The sequence below is a fragment of the Oncorhynchus tshawytscha genome, linkage group LG18 (genome assembly GCF_018296145.1).
Source record: "Oncorhynchus tshawytscha isolate Ot180627B linkage group LG18, Otsh_v2.0, whole genome shotgun sequence".
NCBI classification, from domain to species: Eukaryota; Metazoa; Chordata; class Actinopteri; order Salmoniformes; family Salmonidae; genus Oncorhynchus; species Oncorhynchus tshawytscha.
In genome coordinates, this window is record NC_056446.1 from 34,261,775 (window position 1) to 34,287,486 (window position 25,712).

The window sequence follows — 25,712 nt, forward strand, 5'->3', positions numbered from 1 at the left end:
AAATAGTTGGTGATCGACTAGGAAGGCCTTGGAGATCGACCGGTTGGTGGCCAACCCAGCACCTTTAATGTGTCACAAATTAGAGCTATTGTGTCACCCTGCATGAATGTCACAACATCTCCACACTATGTTCTTCCATGGAAATATAATCTATTTATTCTATTTCTATGTAGAGAATCCCTGGTGAGGAATAGACCTACTGTATGACAAGCAGCATTCCACACAGTAGTATCATGACACGTGTCCTGCTGACCCTGAAGCAGGACTGGACACACATTTGACTGTGAAACATGTTCGAAGAGGTGAACACTGGTAGTAGTAGCACCCATGTTTTACTGTAACAAGAACCTCCTCCTCACTCCTGGCTGGAGCAGTGGGGTGCGGGAGTGTATTCTCTCATCTCTCCTCTCTCTGTGATGTCAGAGGCTCAGTGTTTAGTTCAGGCATGTTGCCCAACACCCCACTCCCATTGGGCCAGGTGTCCTGCAGCAAACAGCCAAACAACACAAAGTCCTGTGGAATGGAGTCAGTGTGACAATCTCAATTGCATACTCCTCACATCCACTCTCCTCGCCTCCTCAAAACCCGATTGGATGAGAAAACCAGAGCTCGCTCCCCTGTGACCTTCTCCTCCAATGGGTTTTGAGGAGGTGAGGAGTATGCAATTGAGATTCTCCCATGGTGAGATTGGTGACACATTGCTCTAGTCTAGTTTGAGACCCAGTTTGCTGACTAAATCCCAAAGTCTATCTTGCAGTATCATGGACTAAGCTGAACAAGCTCATGAAGTGGCTAATAACATGTGGGTCGAGAGAATGAAGCATTCCATGTCAGGAATGTAGGCCTACTGTTCTATTTCTGCGGTAAAGGAGGAGACGGGGAGCTGGACGACGAAAGAACGACACGAGTCAGAGCCATGTTTTTAACCAACTTTAATTCCATGTTTGGCCTTCAATGGTTTGTTTTACCCTGTCATCATTGGTCAGTCTGGTACAGAACAGGGCTGGCAGTAGTAGTTGCAGGTGCTAGTCCAGGGCCATATTCATTAGCGAACACAAGCAAAAAGCTTTAGTGTTGTAAATTAAAACTAAATCAAAACAAGCCTTTCTTATTGGACTAAATCCATATATTCCCTCTGCTTCAGTCTGTTTGGTGTATAATGAACAAGACCCAGGGTTGGGTGAGGGACAGTCACAGGAGCACAGTTTCAGAACACTTAAACACCTGGCTAAAGGAACGAGTGTCTGCTTTTTCCTGGCCCTCTTTCCTTGCTTGTTGCCATGGCAAAACCTCCTGTGCCACTGGCCCCGAAGAAAACTGAAAGGGGAAGGATGGAGGTGGGACTTTCAAAGCACTGTGTGAGACGTCACCCGACCAGAACCCTCCCTGCCTCAGGAAATGTCAGAAGTCTGTCAGCCAGGTAATGATGCAGCCTAAATCTGGAGCTCAAACTGAAGCTACTGCACCTTATTGCAAATGGATTGACCCAGAGTAATAAAACCGGTTTAACTGAGCACATACTCAGACTGTTGTTGTCTCAAAGTCCTGATCTCAGATCAGTTTTGCTTTTCACCTGAAAGGATCCGGTTAAGATTGGTGCAGGCTAGAGTTGATCCCAGGTCTGCATTTTAGGGCAAGTTTTACGACGTGCAGTCATTGCCACATCGAGCTACCGCTTTCAAGGAGCAGGGACACTAAATCCCACTACGACCTCTGACGAGCCGTCAACCAGGCAAAGCCTCGATACAGGACTAAAATCGAATCCTACTACACCGGTTCTGACACTCGGATGTGGCAGAGCTTGCAAACGATCAAGGATTAGAAAGGGAAACCCAGTCATGAGCTGCCTAGTGACGGAAGTCTACCAGACGAGCGAAATGCTCGCCTAGCGGAATGCACGAGAGCACCAGCTGTTCCGGACGACTGTTTGATTTCGCTCGCCATAGCCGATGTGAGTAAGACCTTTAAAACAGATTAACATTCACCGCGGGGTCAGATGGGTTCACAGGACGGGTACAAAGAGCATGCTCTGATCAGCTGGCAAGTGTCTTCAGACATTTTCAACCTCTCCAGGACCCAGTCTGTAATACCTACATGTTTCAAGCAGACCACCATAGACCCTGTGTCCAAGAATGCCAAGGTAACCCGTCTAAATCACTATCGCCCCGTAGCACTCGGCTGTAGTGGAGCGGGTTGAGAGCGTCTCGTTCCTCGGCATCCACATCACTAAGGAATTAACATGGTCCAAACAAACCAACACGGTCGTGAAGAAGGCACGACAACACCTCTTCCCCCTCAGGAGGATGAAAAGATTTGGCCTGGGCCCTCAGATCCTCATAAAGTTCTACAGCTGCACCATCTTGACTGGCTGCATCATCGCTTGATATGGCAACTGCTTAGCATCCAACCGCAAGGCGCTACAGTGCATGAGGCCCAGTACATCACTGGGCCTCATGCATAGACAAGCGGTACCTATGCATCAAGTCTGAAACCAATAGAACCCTGAACAGCTTCTACCCCCAAACCTTAAGATTGCTAAATAGTGAACCAAATAGCTACCCAAACTATCTGCACTGACCCCCTTTTGCATCAACTCTTGACTCATCACATACGCTGCTGCTAGTGCTTATTATCTATCCTATTGCCAAGTCACTTAACCCCTACCTATATGTACATATCTACCTCATTCCCTGCACATCAACTCCGTACTGGTGCCCCGTGTATAAAGCCAAGTTATCTTTACTCATTGTGGATTTATTCCTTGTGTTATTATCGTTCTCTCTACATTGTTGGAAAGGGTAAGTAAGCATTTCACTGTTAGACTACACCAGTTCTTTACAAAGCATGTCACAAATAACACTTGGTTTGGTTTTCGTTAGTGTTGTAATGGGGCCCACTGATGCCGGGTCAGTCGAGGGAGCAGGTTCCGTTGTCTGAGAGCTTATGACCAAGATCACATTCCATTTTATTGCAGTCATTTCTATTCACAAACCCCTTTAGAAGCAAGCCTTAGAAGATCCATTTAATATATTCAATTAAATATATATACAGAAAGTATATGTGGGGCGATAATGTTGAGTTCTATAAAAATAGCCTCCCAGAGTAAGACCGATCCTATTTTCTGATCAACAGTGTTGTCATCTCTCCTGAATCATCTCAAATAAAGGATGCATTGTTAGTTTATATCATCCAGTCAAATGAATGGAATGAAGCCAGAAATGGTCAAAGTACATTAAGTAATAAGGGCTGCATAGTACAAGGGCGGGCGCTGCCATTTTCATAGCCGGGGGACCTATTTTTTTGGGGGGTGGGGGTGGCCAAGGTGGAAGAGTACCGTCTAACGGGGGGGTACCAGACTGCATTGTGCACTTTACAAAACATTGTGCTGTTTTTCAGCATATAACATCGTACCTATTTGGCAAAAAAAAACATTCATTGAGCATGAAATCGTTATGAAATTAAACTTGAGGGACCGACATGGAGACGCTGTACAGAGAAGAAGCTCCTTTTGAAGGTTCAAACTGAATGAAACTGTAACCTTTGACATGATTGGACCATCATGATGAGAGACAGAAACACCAAAACATCTTCAGAGTCGAAATAAGCTTATTTTTCAATTCCTTGTACAATTGATGCCCCTGTGGGAAGTTTCCCCTAAGTCCAGATCTGGAATCGGCTTCCCCTCCCCAATCCTAACATTAACCATTAGTGGGAGAAGTTAAAAACTGACCCAAGATCGGCATCTAGGGGCAACGTCACCCTACTCCATTACTGAACACTTAATTAGGACTACTCAGACATTTAACAATAACCATTGGTAGACCAATATCACTAACATCCAAAAAGTCAGAAAAAAGCCAAGGTCTGACTTTACACCAATGTAGTCTGCTGTAGGCTTAATGAATGTGTTAGGTAAGTGGATTCCAACTAATACAGTTTCCTATGAATATTTTACAGATTTTTCTGGTAAACTTGTAGAACTTGTGGCATAATGGTCCTGTAGTCTCCATCTGAGGTCATTTAAAGACAGAATGACAAAGACCACTTTCTAGCTTAGTTTAGGTCTGCCCATAGAAATATAATCTCCTGTGAAATTGACATGGTCTGAGGGCCTATACCCGTTCTAGTGATTCTATGGGTCAGCTAATAACAAGAGGTTCTGGTGACGACTGACCATCCCACATGGAGATTTACACTATTAAACACCATGTAAAAAAAGAATACTTCTGTGACCTTCTGTGCTTCTCTCACGGTTTCATATACAAGAGTAGAGTAAATACATGTCAAATTAGTTTACAAATATAAAATAAACGACAAAAAACAAAACAATGTGTGCAATGACAAATGGTTTGTTCTCTGTTTCTCTGTTCCTCTGTTCCTCTGTCAAAGGGTGAAATGTCTAGCTAGTAATTCAGGAGCTCATGGCTGGCCCACGTGACAGTCCACTGTCTCATTCTCTCCCTGTGTCAGTTTAAAACCAGTCTGTTGTCTAGCTAGTAATTCAGGAGCTCAGGGCTGGCCCACGTGACAGTCCACTGTCTCATTCTCTCCCTGTGTCAGTTTAAAACCAGTCCGTTGTCTAGCTAGTAATTCAGGAGCTCAGGGCTGGCCCACGTGACAGTCCACTGTCTCATTCTCTCCCTGTGTCAGTTTAAAACCAGTCCGTTGTCTAGCTAGTAATTCAGGAGCTCAGGACTGGCCCACGTGACAGTCCACTGTCTCATTCTCTCCCTGTGTCAGTTTAAAACCAGTCCGTTGTCTAGCTAGTAATTCAGGAGCTCATGGCTGGCCCACGTGACAGTCCACTGTCTCATTCTCTCCCTGTGTCAGTTTAAAACCAGTCTGTTGTCTAGCTAGTAATTCAGGAGCTCAGGGCTGGCCCACGTGACAGTCCACTGTCTCATTCTCTCCCTGTGTCAGTTTAAAACCAGTCTGTTGTCTAGCTAGTAATTCAGGAGCTCAGGGCTGGCCCACGTGACAGTCCACTGTCTCATTCTCTCCCTGTGTCAGTTTAAAACCAGTCCGTTGTCTAGCTAGTGATTCAGGAGCTCAGGGCTGGCCCACGTGGCAGTCCACTGTCTCATTCTCTCCCTGTGTCAGTTTAAAACCAGTCCGTTGTCTAGCTAGTATTTCAGGTGCTCAGGGCTGGCCCACGTGGCAGTCCACTGTCTCATTCTCTCCCTGTGTCAGTTTAAAACCAGTCCGTTGTCTAGCTAGTAATTCAGGAGCTCAGGGCTGGCCCACGTGGCAGTCCACTGTCTCATTCTCTCCCTGTGTCAGTTTAAAACCAGTCCGTTGTCTAGCTAGTATTTCAGGTGCTCAGGGCTGGCCCACGTGGCAGTCCACTGTCTCATTCTCTCCCTGTGTCAGTTTAAAACCAGTCCGTTGTCTAGCTAGTATTTCAGGTGCTCAGGGCTGGCCCACGTGGCAGTCCACTGTCTCATTCTCTCCCTGTGTCAGTTTAAAACCAGTCCGTTGTCTGAGCTAGTAATTCAGGAGCTCAGGGCTGGCCCAGCTTCCAGTGCAGTCCACTGTCTCATTCTCTCCCTGTGTCAGTTTAAAACCAGTCCGTTGTCTAGCTAGTAATTCAGGAGCTCAGGGCTGGCCCACGTGGGGCAGTCCACTGTCTCATTCTCTCCCTGTGTCAGTTTAAAACCAGTCCGTTGTCTGCTAGTAATTCAGGAGCTCAGGGCTGGCCCTTGACGACATGATGCAGTCCACTGTCTCATTCTCTCCCTGTGTCAGTTTAAAACCAGTCCGTTGTCTAGCTAGTAATTCAGGAGCTCAGGGCTGGACGTGGCAGTCCACTGTCTCATTCTCTCCCTGTGTCAGTTTAAAACCAGTCCGTTGTCTAGCTAGTAATTCAGGAGCTCAGGGCTGGCCCAGACGTGGCAGTCCACAGTCTCATTCTCTCCCTGTGTCAGTTTAAAACCAGTCCGTTGTCTAGCTAGTAATTCAGGAGCTCAGGGCTGGCCCAGTGGCAGTCCACTGTCTCATTCTCTCCCTGTGTCAGTTTAAAACCAGTCCGTTGTCTAGCTAGTAATTCAGGAGCTCAGGGCTGGCCCACGTGACAGTCCACTGTCTCATTCTTCCCTGTGTCAGTTTAAAACCAGTCCGTTGTCTAGCTAGTAATTCAGGAGCTCATGGCTGGCCCACGTGACAGTCCACTGTCTCATTCTCTCCCTGTGTCAGTTTAAAACCAGTCCGTTGTCTAGCTAGTAATTCAGGAGCTCATGGCTGGCCCACGTGGCAGTCCACTGTCTCATTCTCTCCCTGTGTCAGTTTAAAACCAGTCCGTTGTCTAGCTAGTAATTCAGGAGCTCAGGGCTGGCCCACGTGACAGTCCACTGTCTCATTCTCTCCCTGTGTCAGTTTAAAACCAGTCCGTTTACAATGCCAGTTTGAGTTTGTCTTGCAGAGTCAAGTTAAGTCATTGTCCTTGGACAGGCAGTGTTGCCAGCGTCCTCTCCTCTTTCTCTCTGCAGGCCCATAACAAGCTAAATTAAATCTGTAGTAGTTGATGATGTAACACACATGAACGACATGATGAAGAATACAATTACGTTAAAAAAAAATGAAAAGGCTTCTTGATTGGCAGAGGTTCTTCTCAGCTTCCAGTGAAGGTGTGGTCTGTCTCATTCATCCATTCCTGGGTTTAAGCCCTCATCCCAAAACCTCCCTCTTTCTCAGAACCAGTCCTGTCTGCTCTCTCTTCCGTCCTGCCTGAGTTCCTCAGTCTCTAGCTCCGTTCTGCCCAACGTTCTTAGCTGGGCCTAGCCCTGGGCTAGATGAACTTGAAGCACTTAGTCTTGTCGTGGGGCAGGCGCGTCTTGAAGAGCACAGAGTCCACGCGGAACTGCGTGTAGAGTAAGGGCATGTAGCCATACACCTTGACAAAGAAGTTGATGCACTTGTGGCGCTCTGGATAAGAGTGTCTGTGGAAGGGAGGCTGAGAGTGTCATGTGACAGGGTTTACCTGCGGGCAGCCTAATTCAGCGGAAGGTCCAACAAAGATGTCACCTGAGATGGGGAGAAAGGGAGTGTGTGAGACAAAGGTGTGAGTGTGTGAGACAGGGTGTGAGTGTGTGAGACAGGGTGTGAGTGTGTGAGACAGGGTGGGAGTGTGTGAGACAGGGTGTGAGTGTGGCAACAGACAGGGTGTGAGTGTAATGAGACAGGGTGTGAGTGTGTGAGACAGGGTGTGAGTGTGTGAGACAGGGTGTGAGTGTGTGAGACAGGGTGTGAGTGTGTGAGACAGGGTGTGAGTGTGTGAGACAGGGTGTGAGTGTGTGAGACAGGGTGGGAGTGTGTGAGACAGAGTGTGAGTGTGTGAGACAGGGTGTGAGTGTGTGAGAGGGTGTGAGCGTGTGAAACAGGGTGTGAGTGTGTAAGACAGGGTGTGAGTGTGTGAGACAGGGTGTGAGTGTGTGTGAGACAGGGTGTGAGTGTGTGAGACAGGGTGTGAGTGTGTGAGACAGGGTGTGAGTGTGTGAGACAGGGTGTGAGTGTGTGAGACAGGGTGGGAGTGTGTGAGACAGGGTGTGAGTGTGTGAGACAGGGTGTGAGTGTGTGAGACAGGGTGGGAGTGTGTGAGACAGGGTGGGAGTGTGTGAGACAGGGTGGGAGTGTGTGAGACAGGGTGGGAGTGTGTGAGACAGGGTGGGAGTGTGTGAGACAGGGTGGGAGTGTGTATACATATCTAATTACAATGTAACAACCACTTCTATTGCTTTGTTGATACCGTGAACATGCAGTCGTAACATATGGTCGTACACAGAGTATACCAAGCATTGCGTTGCACCTCCCCTTGCCCTCAGAACAGCCTCAATTCATTGGGGCATGGACTCTACAAGGTCTCAAAAGTGTTCCACAGGGACGCTGGCCCATGTTGACTCCAATGCTTCCCACAGTTGTGTCAAGTTGGCTGGATGTCCTTTGGGTGGTGGACCATTCTTGATACACACGGGTAACTGTTGAGCCTGAAAAACCCAGCAGCATTGCAGTTCTTGACAAAAAAAAGGTCCGCCTGGCACCTAGTACCATACCCAGTTCAAAGGAACTTCAATATTTTGTCTAGCCAATTCACCCTCTGAACGGCACACATACACAATCCATGTCTCAACTGTCTCAAGGCTTAAACATCCTTCTTTAACCTGCCCCCTCCCCTTCATCTACACTGATTGAAGTGGATTTAACCGGTGACATCAATAAGGGATCACAGCTTTCATCTGAATTCACCTGGTCAGTGTATGTCATGGAAAGAGCAGGTGTTGTTAATGTTTTGTACACTCAGTGTGTGTCAATGAATACTAGCACAGAAAGCTATTGGGCCAGTAACTGAAAGGTCGTTGATTAGAATCCCTGAGTCGACTAGGTGAAAAATCTGCCACTGTGCCCTGAAGAGAGGCACTTCAGATCTAATTGAAAGGCCCTCTGGATAAGAGTGTCTTCAAAATGACAAATGTAATTGTCCACGACAAACAAGATGGAGGCTTACTGCATCTCTTAAGGCTGATTTTCCAGAAAAATTCAAGTCACTTAGTTACAGGAGTTTACTTCCACTACCTACACTATTCACCAGCCTAATTCCTACCAGAGAATTCCTGTCAAGTTACACACTCCATCAAAGCATGTCCTTAAATTCCCAAACTAATTCGAAGAAACACCTCAGAATCAAGGCTCTGTATATCAAAGGGGCTAAAACTGAGGGTCTCACAACTTCCACTTGGCTTGGTTGATATAATTAGTCCACAAGCCATAAATCTGTAAATACTAGTCAGAAATGTCTTGCAGATAGATTTAGAGGGAAACACAAGCTTAGGGCAACAATTCAATCTCGCTGTGTTCTGATTTATAATTCACAACAGTATAACGAACATGTCAGGTTGAGTAATGGTCGGTCTAAGTGAGCAGAAAAATAAATCAGCAGGGCCCGAGGTGTGTGTGTGTTTTTGAGAGTACCTGTGTGTGTTCAAAATGTGTACGTTCGGTGTGGGTGTGTGCGCATGCGTGGCCCACTGACCTTGATAGGGGGCTTGCGGGTGATATGCGACACCAGGAAGTTCATGGCGATGTCCTCACAGTTGATGTACTCATCCACCATGTCGCGGATGGCCTGGGGCATAACGTACGAGTACAGGTACGCATAGTACTGCAGCAGAGGATCAACCACAGTCATGTTCATTAGGGCACATAATATTTGAAACATTGGGATGAGTAAGACAGGCAAGTTGGCAGCAGAGTTATGTCGCATAGAGGTCAGGGGTCACAGGGTTGAATGATGGGATAGGGGGAGGGACTGTACCTTGTGAAAGAAGGCGGCGCCAGTCAGTACCATGGACAGTTCACAGGAGTAGTTAGAGTTATAGAGCCATGACTGGTGGTTGACATCCCAGGCATGGAACCTCCCAGGGAAGCCCACGATGCGGTCCCTGGCCTCCCTCCACACTCTGATAAACCCAACGACACGTAGAGAAACACGATTACTGACCATAGTCTGATACAAACCAGACTGTTATACAGTTACTAACCATACTCTGATACAAACCAGACTGTTATACAGTTACTAACCATACTGATACAAACCAGACTTATAAAGTTACTGACCATAGTCTGATACAAACCAGACTTATACAGTTACTAACCATACTCTGATACAAACCAGACTTATACAGTTACTAACCATACTCTGATACAAACCAGACTGTTATACAGTTACTGACCATACTCTGATACAAACCAGACTGTTATACAGTTACTAACCATAGTCTGATACAAACCAGACTGTTATACAGTTACTGACCATAGTCTGATACAAACCAGACTTATACAGTTACTAACCATACTCTGATACAAACCAGACTGTTATACAGTTACTGACCATAGTCTGATACAAACCAGACTTATACAGTTACTAACCATACTCTGATACAAACCAGACTGTTATACAGTTACTGACCATAGTCTGATACAAACCAGACTTATACAGTTACTAACCATACTCTGATACAAACCAGACTGTTATACAGTTACTGACCATAGTCTGATACAAACAAGACTTATACAGTTACTAACCATACACTGATACAAACCAGACTTATACAGTTACTAACCATACTCTGATACAAACCAGACTTATACAGTTACTAACCATAGTCTGATACAAACAAGACTTATACAGTTACTAACCATACACTGATACAAACCAGACTGTTATGCAGTTACTAACCATACTCTGATACAAACCAGACTTATACAGTTACTAACCATACACTGATACCAACCAGACTTATACAGTTTTATTCAATTATGTAGAGGAAAAGTCAGCATTATACAGGGGGGAATGAGCAGAGAATGTCATCAAAATGTGACCACAATATATACATATTGTACTGTACATGAAGGCCTATAATGAAAATGATTTAGCTGACAAGGTCTCTACAGCTCATCAGCAAAGACAGCAATCTACAAGGAGAAGAGCTGTATAGAGGTATGTGTTGTGCATTCGCTTCTCTCCCACACACTGCACCCACCCTCATCTCTGAGGGGATGTCCTCTCTGCATGCACACACACCTCTTCTGGAGTTACCTACATTTCTACTTCTGGTGAACAGAGGAATTCTCCATAAGTGCACACACGTCAAGTATATACTCCTATCAAACATCAGACCTTTTCCTTGGCGATCTAGCACATTCTCATTACATGCATGCTTTATAAATTCCCAGTGGAGCGGTTGTTCTAAGTTAGGAGAAACATTCCAGGAGAGTTCTATGTGTGGATAAACATTCTAGGAGAGTTCAAGGTGAGGAGAAACATTCCAGGAGTGTTCAAGGTGAGGAGAAACATTCCAGGAGAGTTCAAGGTGAGGAGAAACATTCCAGGAGAGTTCTAGGTGAGGAGAAACATTCCAGGAGAGTTCAAGGTCAGGAGAAACATTCCAGGAGAGTTCTAGGTGAGGAGAAACATTCCAGGATAGTTCAAGGTGAGGGGAAACATTCCAGGAGAGTTCAAGGTGAGGGGAAACATTCCAGGAGAGTTCAAGGTGAGGGGAAACATTCCAGGAGAGTTCAAGGTGAGGAGAAACATTCCAGGAGAGTTCAAGGTGAGGGGAAACATTCCAGGAGAGTTCAAGGTGAGGGGAAACATTCCAGGAGAGTTCAAGGTGAGGGGAAACATTCCAGGAGAGTTCAAGGTGAGGGAAACATTCCAGGAGAGTTCAAGGTGAGGTTCCAGGAGAGTTCAAGGTGAGGGGAAACATTCCAGGAGAGTTCAAGGTGAGGGGAAACATTCCAGGAGAGTTCAAGGTGAGGGGAAACATTCTAGGAGAGTTCAAGGTGAGGGGAAACATTCCAGGAGAGTTCAAGGTGAGGGGAAACATTCCAGGAGAGTTCAAGGTGAGGGGAAACATTCCAGGAGAGTTCTAGGTGAGGAGAAACATTCCAGGAGAGTTCTAGGTGAGGATAAACATTCCAGGAGAGTTCTAGGTGAGGAGAAACATTCCAGGAGAGTTCTAGGTGAGGATAAACATTCCAGGAGAGTTCTAGGAGAGGAGAAACATTCCAGGAGAGTTCAGGATAATTAATGACAAATGACACCATTCATACAGTGCAGCATTTTGCCTGCCCGGACATGCTGCAGTGGCTAACCTTTAGATGATGCACAGAGTGCTGTTCACATAATCATAAGTCCCCACTTAGGCTTTAAACAGTACTTAAAGCTACAGCCAGGGATTTAAAGCTGTTCAATAGTAAATTAAATCCTTGATATTTATCCATTGATCCTTGAAGAATGTAACTTATAAATGTCTGAGGGACATAGCATAACCATGTCTTTATCATAACCCAAAATATAGGCTGAGGTTTTATTTCTCCATTGTTTAAGAACAGCAAGAATGTAAACAATGCATAGCTTCAAAATATGGTTAAGATTTTGTAAAAATATGTTCAGTCATTGCATGTAGAGCGCCGTCTATGGATTTGGGAGGGGTTACATTTCCCTAGCACGGCCATTTTGTTATTTATTTTTATCCAAGAACGTAGCTTTATATATGGTATTACAGTGCATTCGGAAAGCATTTTTTTGTTTAATTACAGACGTATTCTAAAAATGATTAAATACTCCGCTCAGGTGCATCCTGTTTCCATTGATCATCCTTGAGATGTTTCTACAACCTGATTGGAGTCCACCTGTGGTAAATTCAATTGATTGGACATGATTTGGAAAGGCACACACGTCAATATAAGGTCCCGTAGTTGACAGTGCATGTCAGAGCAAAAAAACAAAAAACAAGCCAACAAGCCACGACCGGTCGAAGGAATTGTCTATAGAGCTCCGAGACAGGATTGTGTTGGGGCACAGATCTGAGGAAGGGTACCAAAATATGTCTGCAGCATTGAAGGTCCCCAAGAACATAGTGGCCTCCGTTGTTCTTAAATGGAAGAAGTTTGGAACCACCAAGACTCTTCCTAGAACTGGCCGCCCGGCCAAACTGAGCAATCAGGGGAGAAGGACCTTGGTCAGGAAGGTGACCAAGAACCGGATGGTCACTCTGACAGAGCTCCAGAGTTCCGCTGTGGAGATGGGAGAATCTTCCAGAAGGACAACCATCTCTGCAGCACTCCACCAATCAGGCCTTTACGTTAGAGTGGATACACGGAAGCCACTCCTCAGTAAAAGGCACATGACAGCCCGCCTTGGAGTTTGACAAAAGGTACCTAAAGGACTCACAGATCATGAGAAACAAGATTCGCTGGTCTGATCCAGGAAACGTCTGGAGGAAACCTGGCACCATCCCTACGGTGAAGCACGGTGGTGGCAGGATTATGCTGTGGGGATATTTTTCAGCGGCAAGAACTGGGAGACTTGTCAGGATCGAGGGAAAGAAGAATGCAGCAAAGTAGAGAGATTAAGGGCATGTAGCCATACACCTTGACAAAGAAGTTGATGCACTTGTGGCGCTCGTGGAAGTGAGAGTCGTCATGCGACAGGGCCTGCGGGCAGCCGGGGCAGCGGAAGGTCCAACGAGATGTCACCTGAGATGGGGAGAGAGAGGGAGTGTGTGAGACACATGATTAAAAACTTGCTCCAGAGCACTCAGGACCTCAGACTGGGGCGAAGGTTCACCTTCCAACAGGACAACGACCCTAAGCACACAGCCAAGACAACGCAGGAGTGGCTTCAGGACAAGTCTCTGAATGTCCTTGAGTGGCCCAGCCAGAGCCAGGACTTGAACCCGTTGAACCCGACCAAACATTTCTGGAGAGACCTGAAAATAGCTGTGCAGCGACACTCCCCATCCAACATGACAGAGCTTGAGAGGATCTACAGAAAAAAATTTGAGAAACTCCCCCAGTACAGGTGTGCCAAGCTTGTAGTGCCATACCCAAGACTCGAGGCTGTAATCACTGTAAAGGTGCTTCAACAAAGTACTGAGTAAATGGTCTGAATACTTTCCGAATGCACTGTATATATTCAAGGTGAGGCAAGTCTAGCTCGGGTGGTGCTTGAAAATTCAACATGGTCCATTTTTCTCTTGTTGATCTGTCAGGGTCAGTGAGATGTGTTTGTTTTGTGTGGTATATTCTGTGCTTCAAATACTTTTCAATGTCAGTGTGGGTTGGTATTTGGTATTTTATTAGGATCCGCACGAGCTGTTGCAGCAGCTACTCTTCCTGGGGTCCAACACAAAGCATGAAATAATACAGGACATTAATAGACAAGAACAGCTCAAGGACTGAACTACATAAATGTAAAACGTCCCACACAACCTACATATCAGTACATACACACAATATCTTTGATGGAAAGGAGTTCCACGCAATCATGGCTCTATATAAGAAGGTTTCTTTTTTTTGTTCTGGATTTTGGGACTGTGAAAAGACCCCTGGTGGCATGTCCGGTGGGGTAAGTGTGTGTGTCAGTGCTGTATGTAAGTTGATTATGCAAACATTTTGAATTTAACAATGTTTCCTATAAAAACAAGAAGTGATGCAGTCAGTCTCTCCTCTACATTTAGCCAAGAGAGACTGACATGCATGGTATTGATATTAGCTCTCTGAATGTTAGAGTTTAAAAAAATATTGGAATAAGTGTCAATTCACACATTTGTCATTATATGTAGACAGATAATCTGTCTGCTGGGTTCCAAAGAAAAATTTATCTTTATAAATCTATTAAACACAAAGCATATGTGGCACTTTCTTTTTCCAAAGAACATTGGCTCTTATGACTGGTCCCAACACAGACCCCCCCCACTGACCTGAACCCAAACATGATCTCGTCGTGGCGGAGGTGGGCGTCGTCGTCGATGGACAAGATGGCTTCCGTCTCCACGACGTCCCAGGGCAGGAACCGGTTGTTGAGGCTGTTCTTCTCCGTGCGCACCACCTGCAGGACAGGAGACATGTTAAAGGGATAGTGCAACATCTTGGCCCTTTTGTCTACTTCCCCAGAGTCAAATTAACTCATGGATGAACTCATGGATACCATTTTTATGTCTCTGTGTGCAGTTTGAAGGAAGTCGAAGGTATTTTCTGAAGCCATCGCTAACTTGTGTTAGCGCAAAGACTGGAAGTCCACAGGAATCTTCACTGAAAAAACATATTTTAGTATTTTGTTTATTAGTTCATTTGTAATCCAATCCCAATAATGTGTGCATGCCAGCAGTCACATTTTCAAAATAGAGGACTTCCAGTACAGAGCAAAAACAGTGTGTTGTGCATCCTTTGAGTCCTAATGTGGAATGTCATTAAAGTAGGCCTAGAGCACAGTGTAGTAAACCATGGGCCAATCCACTCAGCCCCCCTTTCTCAACAACATTCTTAGACTAACCACTCTTTAAAAACATGAAGGTATGTCCAATAGCAATAAATATTTAAGAGGCTTTTAAAATGTGTCAATCAATTAGGCTATTAATTCAAGATCATTTAACTATCCTCCCATCACAACCCCCTGCAGAGAGGGAATCTCGCCCACAGGCTGTGTCATTTGGGGGTCTTGAATATTCTGTTTAACTTCACATCTACTATAAAAGCCAGACCTTTTATGTGGACTAAACATGTTCTATTTCCTTTTATATCAGTGGGTGTATTTTGACTGGCTGGCCTGCAGACCTGTAGGGAAAATCTTCAAAGAGAAGCAGGGAGAGCAGATCAAATCAGCTTCTGGAGCTAGCCTGATGTACTAGAGCGCTCTCTCTCAGACACACAGCCTCAGACTGCTGCACCACATCACAGGTTGAGGTTACACTTTTTGCATTTCAGAGTATTCTCTCCCATTCAATAATATTGTTCATTCTGAGCAGTGAGTGCACTAAGCAGCAGGGGTATGTTTGGTATTCAGCGAAGGTGGAAGGTACTCACCACGATGGGTAGGCCGATGTCTGGCCACAGCAGGTCATCTGAAGGAGGCTTGGGGGAGTTCCACACCACCACCACCTTGTTGAGGTAAGGCAGCCCGTTGAGCCTCTCCAGGGAGTTCATCAGAACCTCCTCCCTCTCATAGGTCAGCATGACCACGGTGAACTGCTCCCGGGGCACGTTCCCACCCAGCGCTGCCTGAAACTCCTTCCCCGAGCCACCCGTGCCACTGCCAATGGGGCGGAAGCCCGTGCCCGAACCCAGGAACTTGGCCTCCGAGGGCAGCACCGGGTCCAGCGGCGTGTGAGGGAAGAGGTGGAAAGGCCCCGGGGCGCGGTTCCAGGTCTGGTAGGTGTCGGATGCTGTGTAGGTGAAGTTTCGAAGGAAGCGTGGTGAGGCGTAGGGTGGCTCCGTCTCCACGGGACCCAGGTCCAGGTCGCCATTGTCGCCCATGTTAGCGTCCGTGCCCGCCATCTTGCCCGCCTTGTGGGGGATCTCCTGGGCAGGTTCCTCGTGGATGGGCGCGGGGGGCACCTGGATGCGGGTCCGGACGCTAGCCAGAATTGTGCCCAGGACGTTCTCTGAGGTAGAGAAGTAGGTTTCCCACAGGAAGCGGCCCTGCCGCCGCATGGCCAGCAGGTCATTGTCTGATAGGCTGCGTAGCAGGAAGTGCAGCTCGGTGATGCGGGGCTTGGGCACCATAATGGCCGCCTCGCTCCAGTGGACCAGCTGATGGTAGGGCAGCCTGGCATGGTCCCCCAGTACCACAGGGATGGCCCCCACCTCCAGGGCCTCAAACAGCCTCATGCCGTTGCCCGCTGAGGCCATCAGTTGACTGTCCCCGGGGGAGATGACCAAGGCAAAGGTGGAGGCCTTAAGGATCTCTAGCCGCTCCTCCCTCTCCCCACACAGGGCCCACTCTGTGGGCAGGCTGGGCTGCGGGCTCTTACAGGTGAACTCCACCAGCACCCGATCCAGGCGGCTGTCCTGCACTGCCTTAAGCGTTCCGATGATGCGATCGTCGTAGTCGGCTGGCGGGTCTCCCTCCATCTCCTCCTCAAAGGACTGAGGTGGCCCCTCCTGCAGGCTGCTCCTCAGAGACTCCACCCTCTCGCCCTGGAAGGTAAACAGGTACTTCCTCTTGACGGGTACCTGGGGCGGCACCTCCAGGAAGTTGGGCTCAGAGAGGGCGTGGACCAGTGGAGACACCACCAGGTCAAAGCCCTCGCGGTACTGCTGCTGAAGAAAGGTGGACTGGGCCACTGCCGCCCGGCCCGTGCTCACATTGTACAGGAAGTTCTGTGTCATGGACTTCCTGGAAAGGTGGACCAGGAGATGGTTGTGTCCGTCAGACCTCCAGTACGGCAAAGCCTTCAGCTGCTTCTCCAGCGCTGAGGGGACCGGGAGGGGGGAGGAAGGAGACTCCTGCAGCTCCCCCACCAGCACCACATACAGACAGGCGATGCTGGGGTTGTCCGTCACATAGATGCTGCTCCTCACCGAGGTGGCGAAGGCCTGCCTGACCAGCGGGTCCAGGGACTCACCCCAGGGGTAGGAGGCTGTGTCGTAGACGTACACAGGGAAGCCCGAGGTCATCGGGCAGCGGGCGTAGTCGAAGCAGGAGCGCAGGCGGCAGACGTGGGCAGACTTGGGCGGGGGTAGTCCTGGGTCGTCCTTGTCAGGTAATAACCTCACGGGAAGCGAGAGCTTGGGCTGGTTCTGGGCCATCAGCTCCTTGTATGAGTGCTCCGTCTGGCTGATGACGTTCTTCAACTGCAGCAGGTCCTGCTTGGCACTGTCGATGCTACGCTTGCACGCTTCGATACGCAGGTTGAGTCGGACGATCTCCCCGTTCAGCTCCTGCCGCTTGGCCTCCAGCTGAAGCAGCTCCTCGCTAACCGACTCGCGGATGCGGCACAGGTCCTGCACGTGCTTGGCTTCGCACAGCTCACCGCCGGGCCGAGGGCCGAAGATGCGCTTGTCGGGGCCGCCTGCCTCGTCGATGGTGGTGAGGTAGTAATGGGCAATGAGCGGGAAGAAGACCAGGATGAAGAAGAGCATGAAGCTGAGCCAGGTGAGGCGCACGCGCCGCAGCACCCACGGCTGGCCACCAGCCCCCACCCCGCCACCGTTACGCTGCATCATGGGTTAGGGTCACTGGGCTCAGTGCCGCACCGGAGAGTCTACTAGTCTACAGGAATCAGCAGCCATGGTGCAACCTCGTCAACATGGTGAAAGTGTGGACGCTAAACCATCAGTTGTTCATTGACTTTTTTTCCTTATAAAATGTAGATCTACTTGATTTTGGTTTTGCTTTTGGTATCAGATGTCGGGGGACCTCACCTTTATCCTGCAGGTGTGCCATAGTTCAGACAAGTCCATGCCATCATTCCTTTTGTATGATGTAGTTGTATTCCTGACCTATGTAAGCACAGTGTCGGAGAAGGGAGCCCCTTCTGGGAAACGCCTTGGACGAGAGCATGGCTGGTCACAGTGCAGCAGAGTGTCATCATCGGTCGGCTACTCCTGCCCAGGTTGTGCCCATTATCTGGGTCCGAGTGGGTCTGCCGAAGAGCGAAAGGCCTCCAAATGTCAAAACCTAAAACAAATACAGAAAAACTATGTCAAAATGAGAATATATAAGGTCCCTAAAGGCCTGCACATACTGTAGGATATTGCAGTCTCAGCTGCTGGCGCTGGCACATACGCAGATTAAATACACCTCTGCAGTTGACGTAGCCTACATTGGTTGACATAGCCTCGCAAGCCAATCGCAGAATGTGATGACAGAACGGAAGCAAAATGTACCATCTGGCCAGAGATTGTAATTTGGTAACATCGCACAGTGTGACGTAATAATCGGAAAAGACAATCTGATTTACAGCGTGGGAAGGCCTTTAGCTGGCATTCTTAGTATATCAGATTAATAACCTCACGGAAAGTTTAGCCTTCACATCATAGTCCAAATAGGCATCAAACCAGAACAATACACCCACTGAGGATGTCACTAGGATAAATAACATTGTCAAGAATTCAAATGTGTGCTTTTGTGTGAGTGACAGATGTTTAAAGTTAATTTAAAAGTCCTATATAGTGCATAATTTACTGCATTACAACACACAGCCTAGTTTTTCATTTCTCTCTACAGGCCTGAGATCAGTAAATAATCTGAAAAGCAGCACTGGGCGTACTGTATCAAAACTGCTGACACGGTAAGATTCTACCAACAGCATCTCCTTCCTCGACTCTACATCCTTATTTGGAACGAGGGCTTTCTCCTCCTCACCAGCTTTCACATCACAGGCTACATCACTTACCAGACAGGTCTTCCTCCTGAACAGCTCAAAAACAAAAGAGGCTGCAGAATCACAATACCGACTAGGCTTCTCTGTGTTGGGGTAAACAGGTTTGCTATCAGCAGATAAATCCTAGTGCAGATAAGAGACTGATTCAGCGTAAAGGGCAGTGGTGAACGGAAGGACACCTAAAATAAAATGTTGGGTGTTACTCCTCAGACAACAGCCCTAATACATCAGTGAAGAATGAAAATAGCCTACTCTCTGGCAGACAAAAATTAAAAAAGGCGGAACACAAACTAATCAATGCTGGTTCCAGTCTCTGACAAGGCAACAAGGTCACGGTGTAGTATCTTCACTGCTACACCTGCAGATGTTGGTGGCTAGGTCTTATCAAATAGGCCTGAACGCTAAACCCACAACATCCTGATCTGGCTAAGATCACAGAATGGAAATCAGATTGGAGAGTTCACACTGACATATATCTTCATAAAAGACGAAGTGTGATGGAGTACGTGTTTACCTTGGCAACAGAAAAGGTTCATTTGTTGATGAGCCTGAAAAACTCCTAGCCCTGACGAAGACTGCACAAGTCATTGGACTAGTCTGCAGAAGTGGCTTCTCTGGCTCCCCCTAGTGGATATACACTACACAAGGCTCATCTTGTTTGGTAAACTACTCTGGCTATCCCTAGTGGATATACACTACACAAGGCTCATCTTGTTTGGTAAACTACTCTGGCTCTCCCTAGTGGATATACACTACACAAGGCTCCTCTTCCTTGGTTAGCTACTCTGGCTCTCCCTAGTGGATATACACTACACAAGGCTCATCTTGTTTGGTAAACTACTCTGGCTCTCCCTAGTGGATATACACTACACAAGGCTCCTCTTCCTTGGTTAGCTACTCTGGTTCCCCCTAGTGGATATACACTACACAAGGCTCCTCTTCCTTGGTTAGCTACTCTGGCTCCCCCTAGTGGATATACACTACACAAGGCTCCTCTTGTTTGGTAAACTACTCTGGCTCCCCCTAGTGGATATACACTACACAAGGCTCCTCTTCCTTGGTTAGCTACTCTGGCTCCCCCTAGTGGATATACACTACACAAGGCTCATCTTGTTTGGTAAACTACTCTGGCTCCCCCTAGTGGATATTAGGGATGCACCGGTACAGTGGTCCCAGGGTTCCGTATGCATCACAGTTTGTGGGCCACAGTAACTGTATGGTTTCGGTATCTTTAAATGTAAGATTTTTTTTTTTAACACATCGCCCTTTAAGGAGAAGTTTATCTAAAGTTCCATGTATAATAGTCGTATCTTTATCAATGTTTATTATGAGTTTTTCTGTAAATTGATGTGGCTCTCTGCAATATCACCGCATGTTTTAGAATTACTGAACGTAACGCGCCAATGTAAATTCCGATGTTTTTCTGTGGCTTGGTGGTGACCTAACTTAATCGTTTGTGGTGCTTTCGCTGTAAGTCATTTTTGAAATCAGACACTGTGGCTGGATTAACGAGAATTGTATCTTTAAAATGGTGTAGAATACTTGTATGCTTAAAGAATTTTAATTATGAGATTTTTGTTGTTTTGATTTTGGCTCGCTGCACTTTCACTGGCTGTTGCGGGGTGGTTCCACTAGCGAGGGGGTTCCCCTAGAACCCCAGTCCTAGACAGGTTAAGTTCTAGACCTCAGCTGAATCTGGTAATGAATGGTGTGGCTGTTGAACAAGTTGAGGAAACTAAATTACTTGGCGTTACCTTAGATTGTAAACTGTAATAGTCAAGACATATAGAATGAATGGTTGTAAAGATGAGGAGAGGTCTGTCCGTAATAAAGAGATGCTCTGCTTTGTTGACGCCACACTCCAACAAGCAAGTTCTGCAGGGTCTAGTTTTGTCTTATCTTGATTATTGTCCAGTCTAGACCTAATTAATGCAACTGGCCCAGAACAGTGGCACATCTTGCTCTTCATTGTAATCAGAGGGCTGATATAGATACTATACATGCCAGTCTCTCTTGGCTAAGAGTTGAGGAGAGACTGACTGCATCAGTTCTTTTTATAAGAAACTTGTTTGCATCGTCAACTTACACACAGCTCTGACACACACGCTTACCCCACCAGAGGTAGGCAAAAATGGGCAAAAATGATATCAAAATGTTTTACCATTGTGATGTTTGATGTACAGTTACATTCACGTGTTGCCTGATGCACAGTGGGGAGTTTTTTTAGGATAAAAAATAAAAACTGACTGGTGCTAAGCGCAGGCATACTCCTAGAGGAAAACCTGGTTGTCTGCTTTCTACCAGACACTGGGAGATGTATTCACCTTTTAGTAGGACAATAACCTAAAACATAAGTCCAAATCTATACTAAAGTTGTTTACCAAGAAGACGGTGAATGTTCCTGAGTGGCCGAGTTCAGTTTCGACTTAAATTTGTTTGAAAATCTGAAAATGGTTGTCTTGCCAAGATCAACAACCAATTTGACCGAGCTTGAAGAATTTTGAACTAGAATAATCAGCAAATGTTTCACATCCAGGTGTGGAAAGCTCTTAGACAGTTACCCAGAAAGACTCACAGCTGTCATCTCTGCCAAAGGGGATATTAACATGTATTGACTCAATGGGTTGAATACTTATCTAATTAAGATTATGGTTTATCTTTTTTTTTTTTTTAATTTTCAAATGTTATAATTTTTCTTCCGCTCTGACAGAGTATTTTGTGTAGATTGTTGACAAGAAATGTTTTTTTTGTGTGTACTTTTACCCCATTTTCTCCCCAATTTTGTGATATCCAATTGGTAGTTAGTCTTGTCCCAACGCTGCAGCTCCCCTATGATTCGGGAGAGGTGAAGGTTGAGAGCCATGCTTCTTGACACACTGCTTGCTTAACCCGGAAGCCAGCCGCACCAATGTGTTGGAGGAAACGCGTCCAGCTGGCGACCGAAGTCAGCTTACAGGTGCCCGTCCTGCCACAAGGACTTGCTAGAGCGCGTTGAGACAAGGAAAGACCAGTAGGCCAAGCCCTCCCTTAACCCGGACAATGCTGGGCCAATTGTGCACCGCCTCATGGGTGTCCCGGTCATGGCCGGCTGTAACACAGCCTGGGATCAAACCCGGGTCTGTGGTCACGCCTCAAGCACTGCGATGCAGTGCCTGAGACCTCTGCGCCACTTGTGTGGCCCTAAGAAATACATTTTAATCCCACTTTGTAACAGAACAAAATCTGGAAAAAGTCTATGGGTGTATTTCCTTTGGGGTACCTCAAACTGTCATGGTTACCAGCTGAGAAACTTTTGAGTTGATTTTACTCTTACTTCAGAGTTTGTCTGAGCAGTGTCTTAACATCATCGAAAAACCTACTCAGAACTGGGAGGTTTTTTGTCTTAAAACAGGTTTTACCAGGCTTCCCAGAAACGTTTTTGAGATGCTTTTTGGATACGGTCCCTGGTGGTTACTATTTTTCTGGAAGTTTGATGTTTCGCGAGCCAATGCTAAATAGCGTTTGCGCAATGACTGGAAGTGAACAGGTATGGTAGCGTATGTTTTGGTTCAGTAGAAAAACAGCTTAATTACCAGAATCTTGCAGTATCCCTTTAAACCTTGTCTGGAGGGTAAGCCAGTGTGTGACGCTTGTCCTGCTAGTCTAGACCTGTCTGGTTTTCACCATAAAGATATAAGCCTAAAGCCTTCCAGGCTCACAAGGCCTAGATTCACCCTTTTCATCATTCTAGACTCAATGACCACTTTTCACACCCTTTTATCATACTAACGTCATCGCGTTGCCTTGTCACTGTCCACTGACACATTATATCACTTGACAAAGTTAGCCAACATAGCTCATGAGTTCATAGGAGCGTTTTTTATACGGCTAAAATGAAATTAATTTGGAGAATCGCCAATGCGTAGACTGCGCCGTTCCCAGCTCTGAGCACCGATGTGCTTACTAACCCATCGACTGGCTGCTCAACAGTGAAAATATCCTTTATCTGGGTCATCAAACAGACTCTGCCTCTCCCTCCTCCCGCCCTGGCCTCCTGATTTGAAAATGTTGCAGAATTCTGACCCCCTGAAATAGAGCAAGCCCAAGCTCTCACACATTATCGGCTGGCAGCTTTACATATTCCTGTTGATGTAGCCGCTTGAAGGTGAAGGCAAGGGCACCACATCTTAATGCATGCATTGTAATGCAATGTGTTCTGGGCTGCCTCTGTCTATTCCTCCTTGCACTGGTTTTTCTCCCAGAGTGCAAGTGCAAGCGGACACCACCTCAGCACTGTCATCTATTAGGAGCATAACATAAAACTGCCTCGCAACACGTGCCTATCCCGATGATTAGATTATCATTGATTCTCTCATAAACTGTGGCTGGCTTGATCGATACGGTCTGTGCGTTTGTGTGTGTTCCACATCCATACCCTACAGGTTAAATTGAACTCGGTAGTAGAGGGTCAAGACTGTACTCTGAGGATTAGCCAAATCCTGCCGTTGTAGATGAGACTCGGTGTGTGTGTGTTTCACCCCAGGGCTAACGTCAACACTAAATCTGTGTGTTCACAGCCCCAGATTAGAGGTGGCGTTGGTTTTCCCCGTGAGGCTGCAGCATCTGTCTCCCATTTACTCTGGAGATCTGCATCACAGTCCTGAAACCTCGCAGTGATTAATCTGAGGATCCTGATAGGCCCTCTTAACACCGTTGATCTATGTGCATGTGGGTGGAGTCTGGTTTTTTTTTTGGGGGGCGCGGACTCTTTGCTGTGTTCCACCCAAAGAGGAAGTCCACCTTGTGTAGTGTATATCCACTAGGGGCTTGGGAGCCAGAGTAGCTTACCAAACAAGAGGATCCTTGTGTAGTGCATATTCACCAGGGGGAGCCAGAGTAGCTTACCAAACATGAGGAGCCTTGTGTAGTGTATATCCACTAGGGGGAGCCAGAGTAGTTTACCAAGGAAGAGGAGCCTTGTGTAGTGTATATCCACTAGGGGGAGCCAGAGTATTTTTCCAAGGAAGAGGAGCGTTGTGTAGTGTATATCCACTAGGGGGAGCCAGAGTATCTTTCCAAGGAAGAGGAGCATTGTGTAGTGTTTATCCACTAGGGATGCAACGGCACACAGTTGGTTGTCGAACCGTTCTGTACGCCCCCTACTGTTCAATACGCACACATGAACCGCAAAATTACGTTATGCTTGTCATTTTCCAATATTTTCCAAAACTTGTTCATTGTGCTGCAGACTACACCCACATTGTACATTTAGATCCACAGAACCAGACGCGCAGCTTGTGAACAGGCAAGACAGGCAACTGCTTGGGACCCCAGGCCGTTAGGGGGCTCCTGAGGGCTGACAAACTTTACTCCACAGCAATGTCTCCAAATGTGGCAACCGCAGTGACCGCAACCCCTCCCCCTTACACAACCAATGGACGATCTCAGTAGGAAACCTCCCTAAAGGGGCCCCATGAAGAGGGGGTAAACTAAAAACAAATATTCTCTCAGCTCCAATGTGACAATGGCGAGTGCTAGCGAGACAGAGTGAAGCAAATTTGAAGAGGCACCGCAGTCTTTCAAATCCGCTGTGTGGAAACATTTTGGATTCAGCGTTCAATATGCTGACGAGGGTAAGAAGACCGTAAACAAAGTACAGTTTGCACACATTTCTTTGCCAGTGTTGGCTACTCGAGTGGAAACACTTCTAACATGTCATTTACATCGCCATCACCCTTGCAGGTGGAGCTGGAGCAAGGAGAGTCCACTCGTTAGTGAAAACACAACAATCTCTCGCTGCTGCCTTCCAACAACAATTTGCGACAAATTCAGAAAAACATAAAGAAATAACGAAAGCAGTGGGAGTGTTCATAGCTAAATATTTGCAGCCCTATTCGGTGGTTACTGACTCAGGATTTCGTCACCTGATGAAACAAATTGGACCGCGGTACAATGTTCCCTCCTGCACGCATTTCAGCAGCAAAGTAATTCCCAAACTCTGAAACATCACGGAGAGAAATTGAAAATGAATTGACACAGACACCCTATCTAGCTCTCTCCAAGGATAGTTGGACCTCCAGAGCAACTCAAAGTTTCCTCACTGTGATGGTTCACTATGTACTGGAAGCTACCTCACTGTGATGGTTCACTATGTACTGGAAGCTACCTCACTGTAATGGTTCACTATGTACTGGAAGCTACCTCACTGTAATGGTTCACTATGTACTGGAAGCTACCTCACTGTGATGGTTCACTATGTACTGGAAGCTACCTCACTGTGATGGTTCACTATGTACTGGAAGCTACCTCACTGTGATGGTTCACTATGTACTGGAAGCTACCTCACTGTGATGGTTCACTATGTACTGGAAGCTACCTCACTGTGATGGTTCACCATGTACTGGTTTGGGAGATGAAGAGCTGCGTGTTGCAATCTCTTCCCCTGTATGAGAGTCATACAAGAGCACACTTACCCATAGAATGCATGAATGCTGTGACTGAGTGGAAGTTAGAGAGACCAAATATCACTATCCCTGCCACTACAGATAACGCACAAAACATTGAACGCCATCCATGAAGCTGATGGGTTTGGGCCCCATATTGGATGTTTCGCACACATTCTGAACCTCGCAGGCAAGAGGGCAGTCTCTCAAGGCAGTGTCCCGCTTCCTGGGGAATGTCAGAAAAGTGGGGCCTTTTTTTTCACAAAAGCACCACTGCTCACCAAGTGGTGACGGTCAAGCAAGAGATGCTAGATACAGTTGAAGTCGGAAGTTTACATACACTTAGGTTGGAGTCATTAAAATTTGTTTTTCAACCACTCCACACAAATTTACACAAATTTCATGTTAACAAACTATAGTTTTGGCAAGTCGGACATCTACTTTGTGCATGACACAAGTCATTTTTACAACAATTGTTTACAGACAGATTATTTCACTTATAATTCACTGTATCACAATTCCAGTGGGTCAGACGTTTACATACACCAAGTTGACTGTGCCTTTTTATACAGCTTGAAAAATTCCAGAAAATGATGTCATGGCTTTAAAAGCTTCTGATAGGCTAATT

At 46.6% G+C, this 25,712-nt stretch overlaps 1 protein-coding gene across 1 annotated transcript in view; it reads right to left on the reverse strand.

Annotated features, from left to right (window-relative positions):
* Positions 1-5,983: 5,983 nt before the first annotated feature.
* LOC112218009 (exostosin-like 3) overlaps positions 5,984-25,712 on the reverse strand; it is a 42,568-nt gene continuing 22,839 nt past the window's right edge. Inside the window, exons 2-6 of the mRNA XM_042300531.1 lie at positions 15,361-17,956; positions 14,259-14,386; positions 9,305-9,449; positions 9,023-9,151; positions 5,984-6,949 (exon numbers count right to left, since the gene is read on the reverse strand). Coding sequence (XP_042156465.1) covers positions 6,785-6,949; positions 9,023-9,151; positions 9,305-9,449; positions 14,259-14,386; positions 15,361-17,502 — 2,709 coding nt within the window. The 5' untranslated portion in view covers positions 17,503-17,956 and the 3' untranslated portion in view covers positions 5,984-6,784. The remainder of the gene's footprint in view (positions 6,950-9,022; positions 9,152-9,304; positions 9,450-14,258; positions 14,387-15,360; positions 17,957-25,712) is intronic.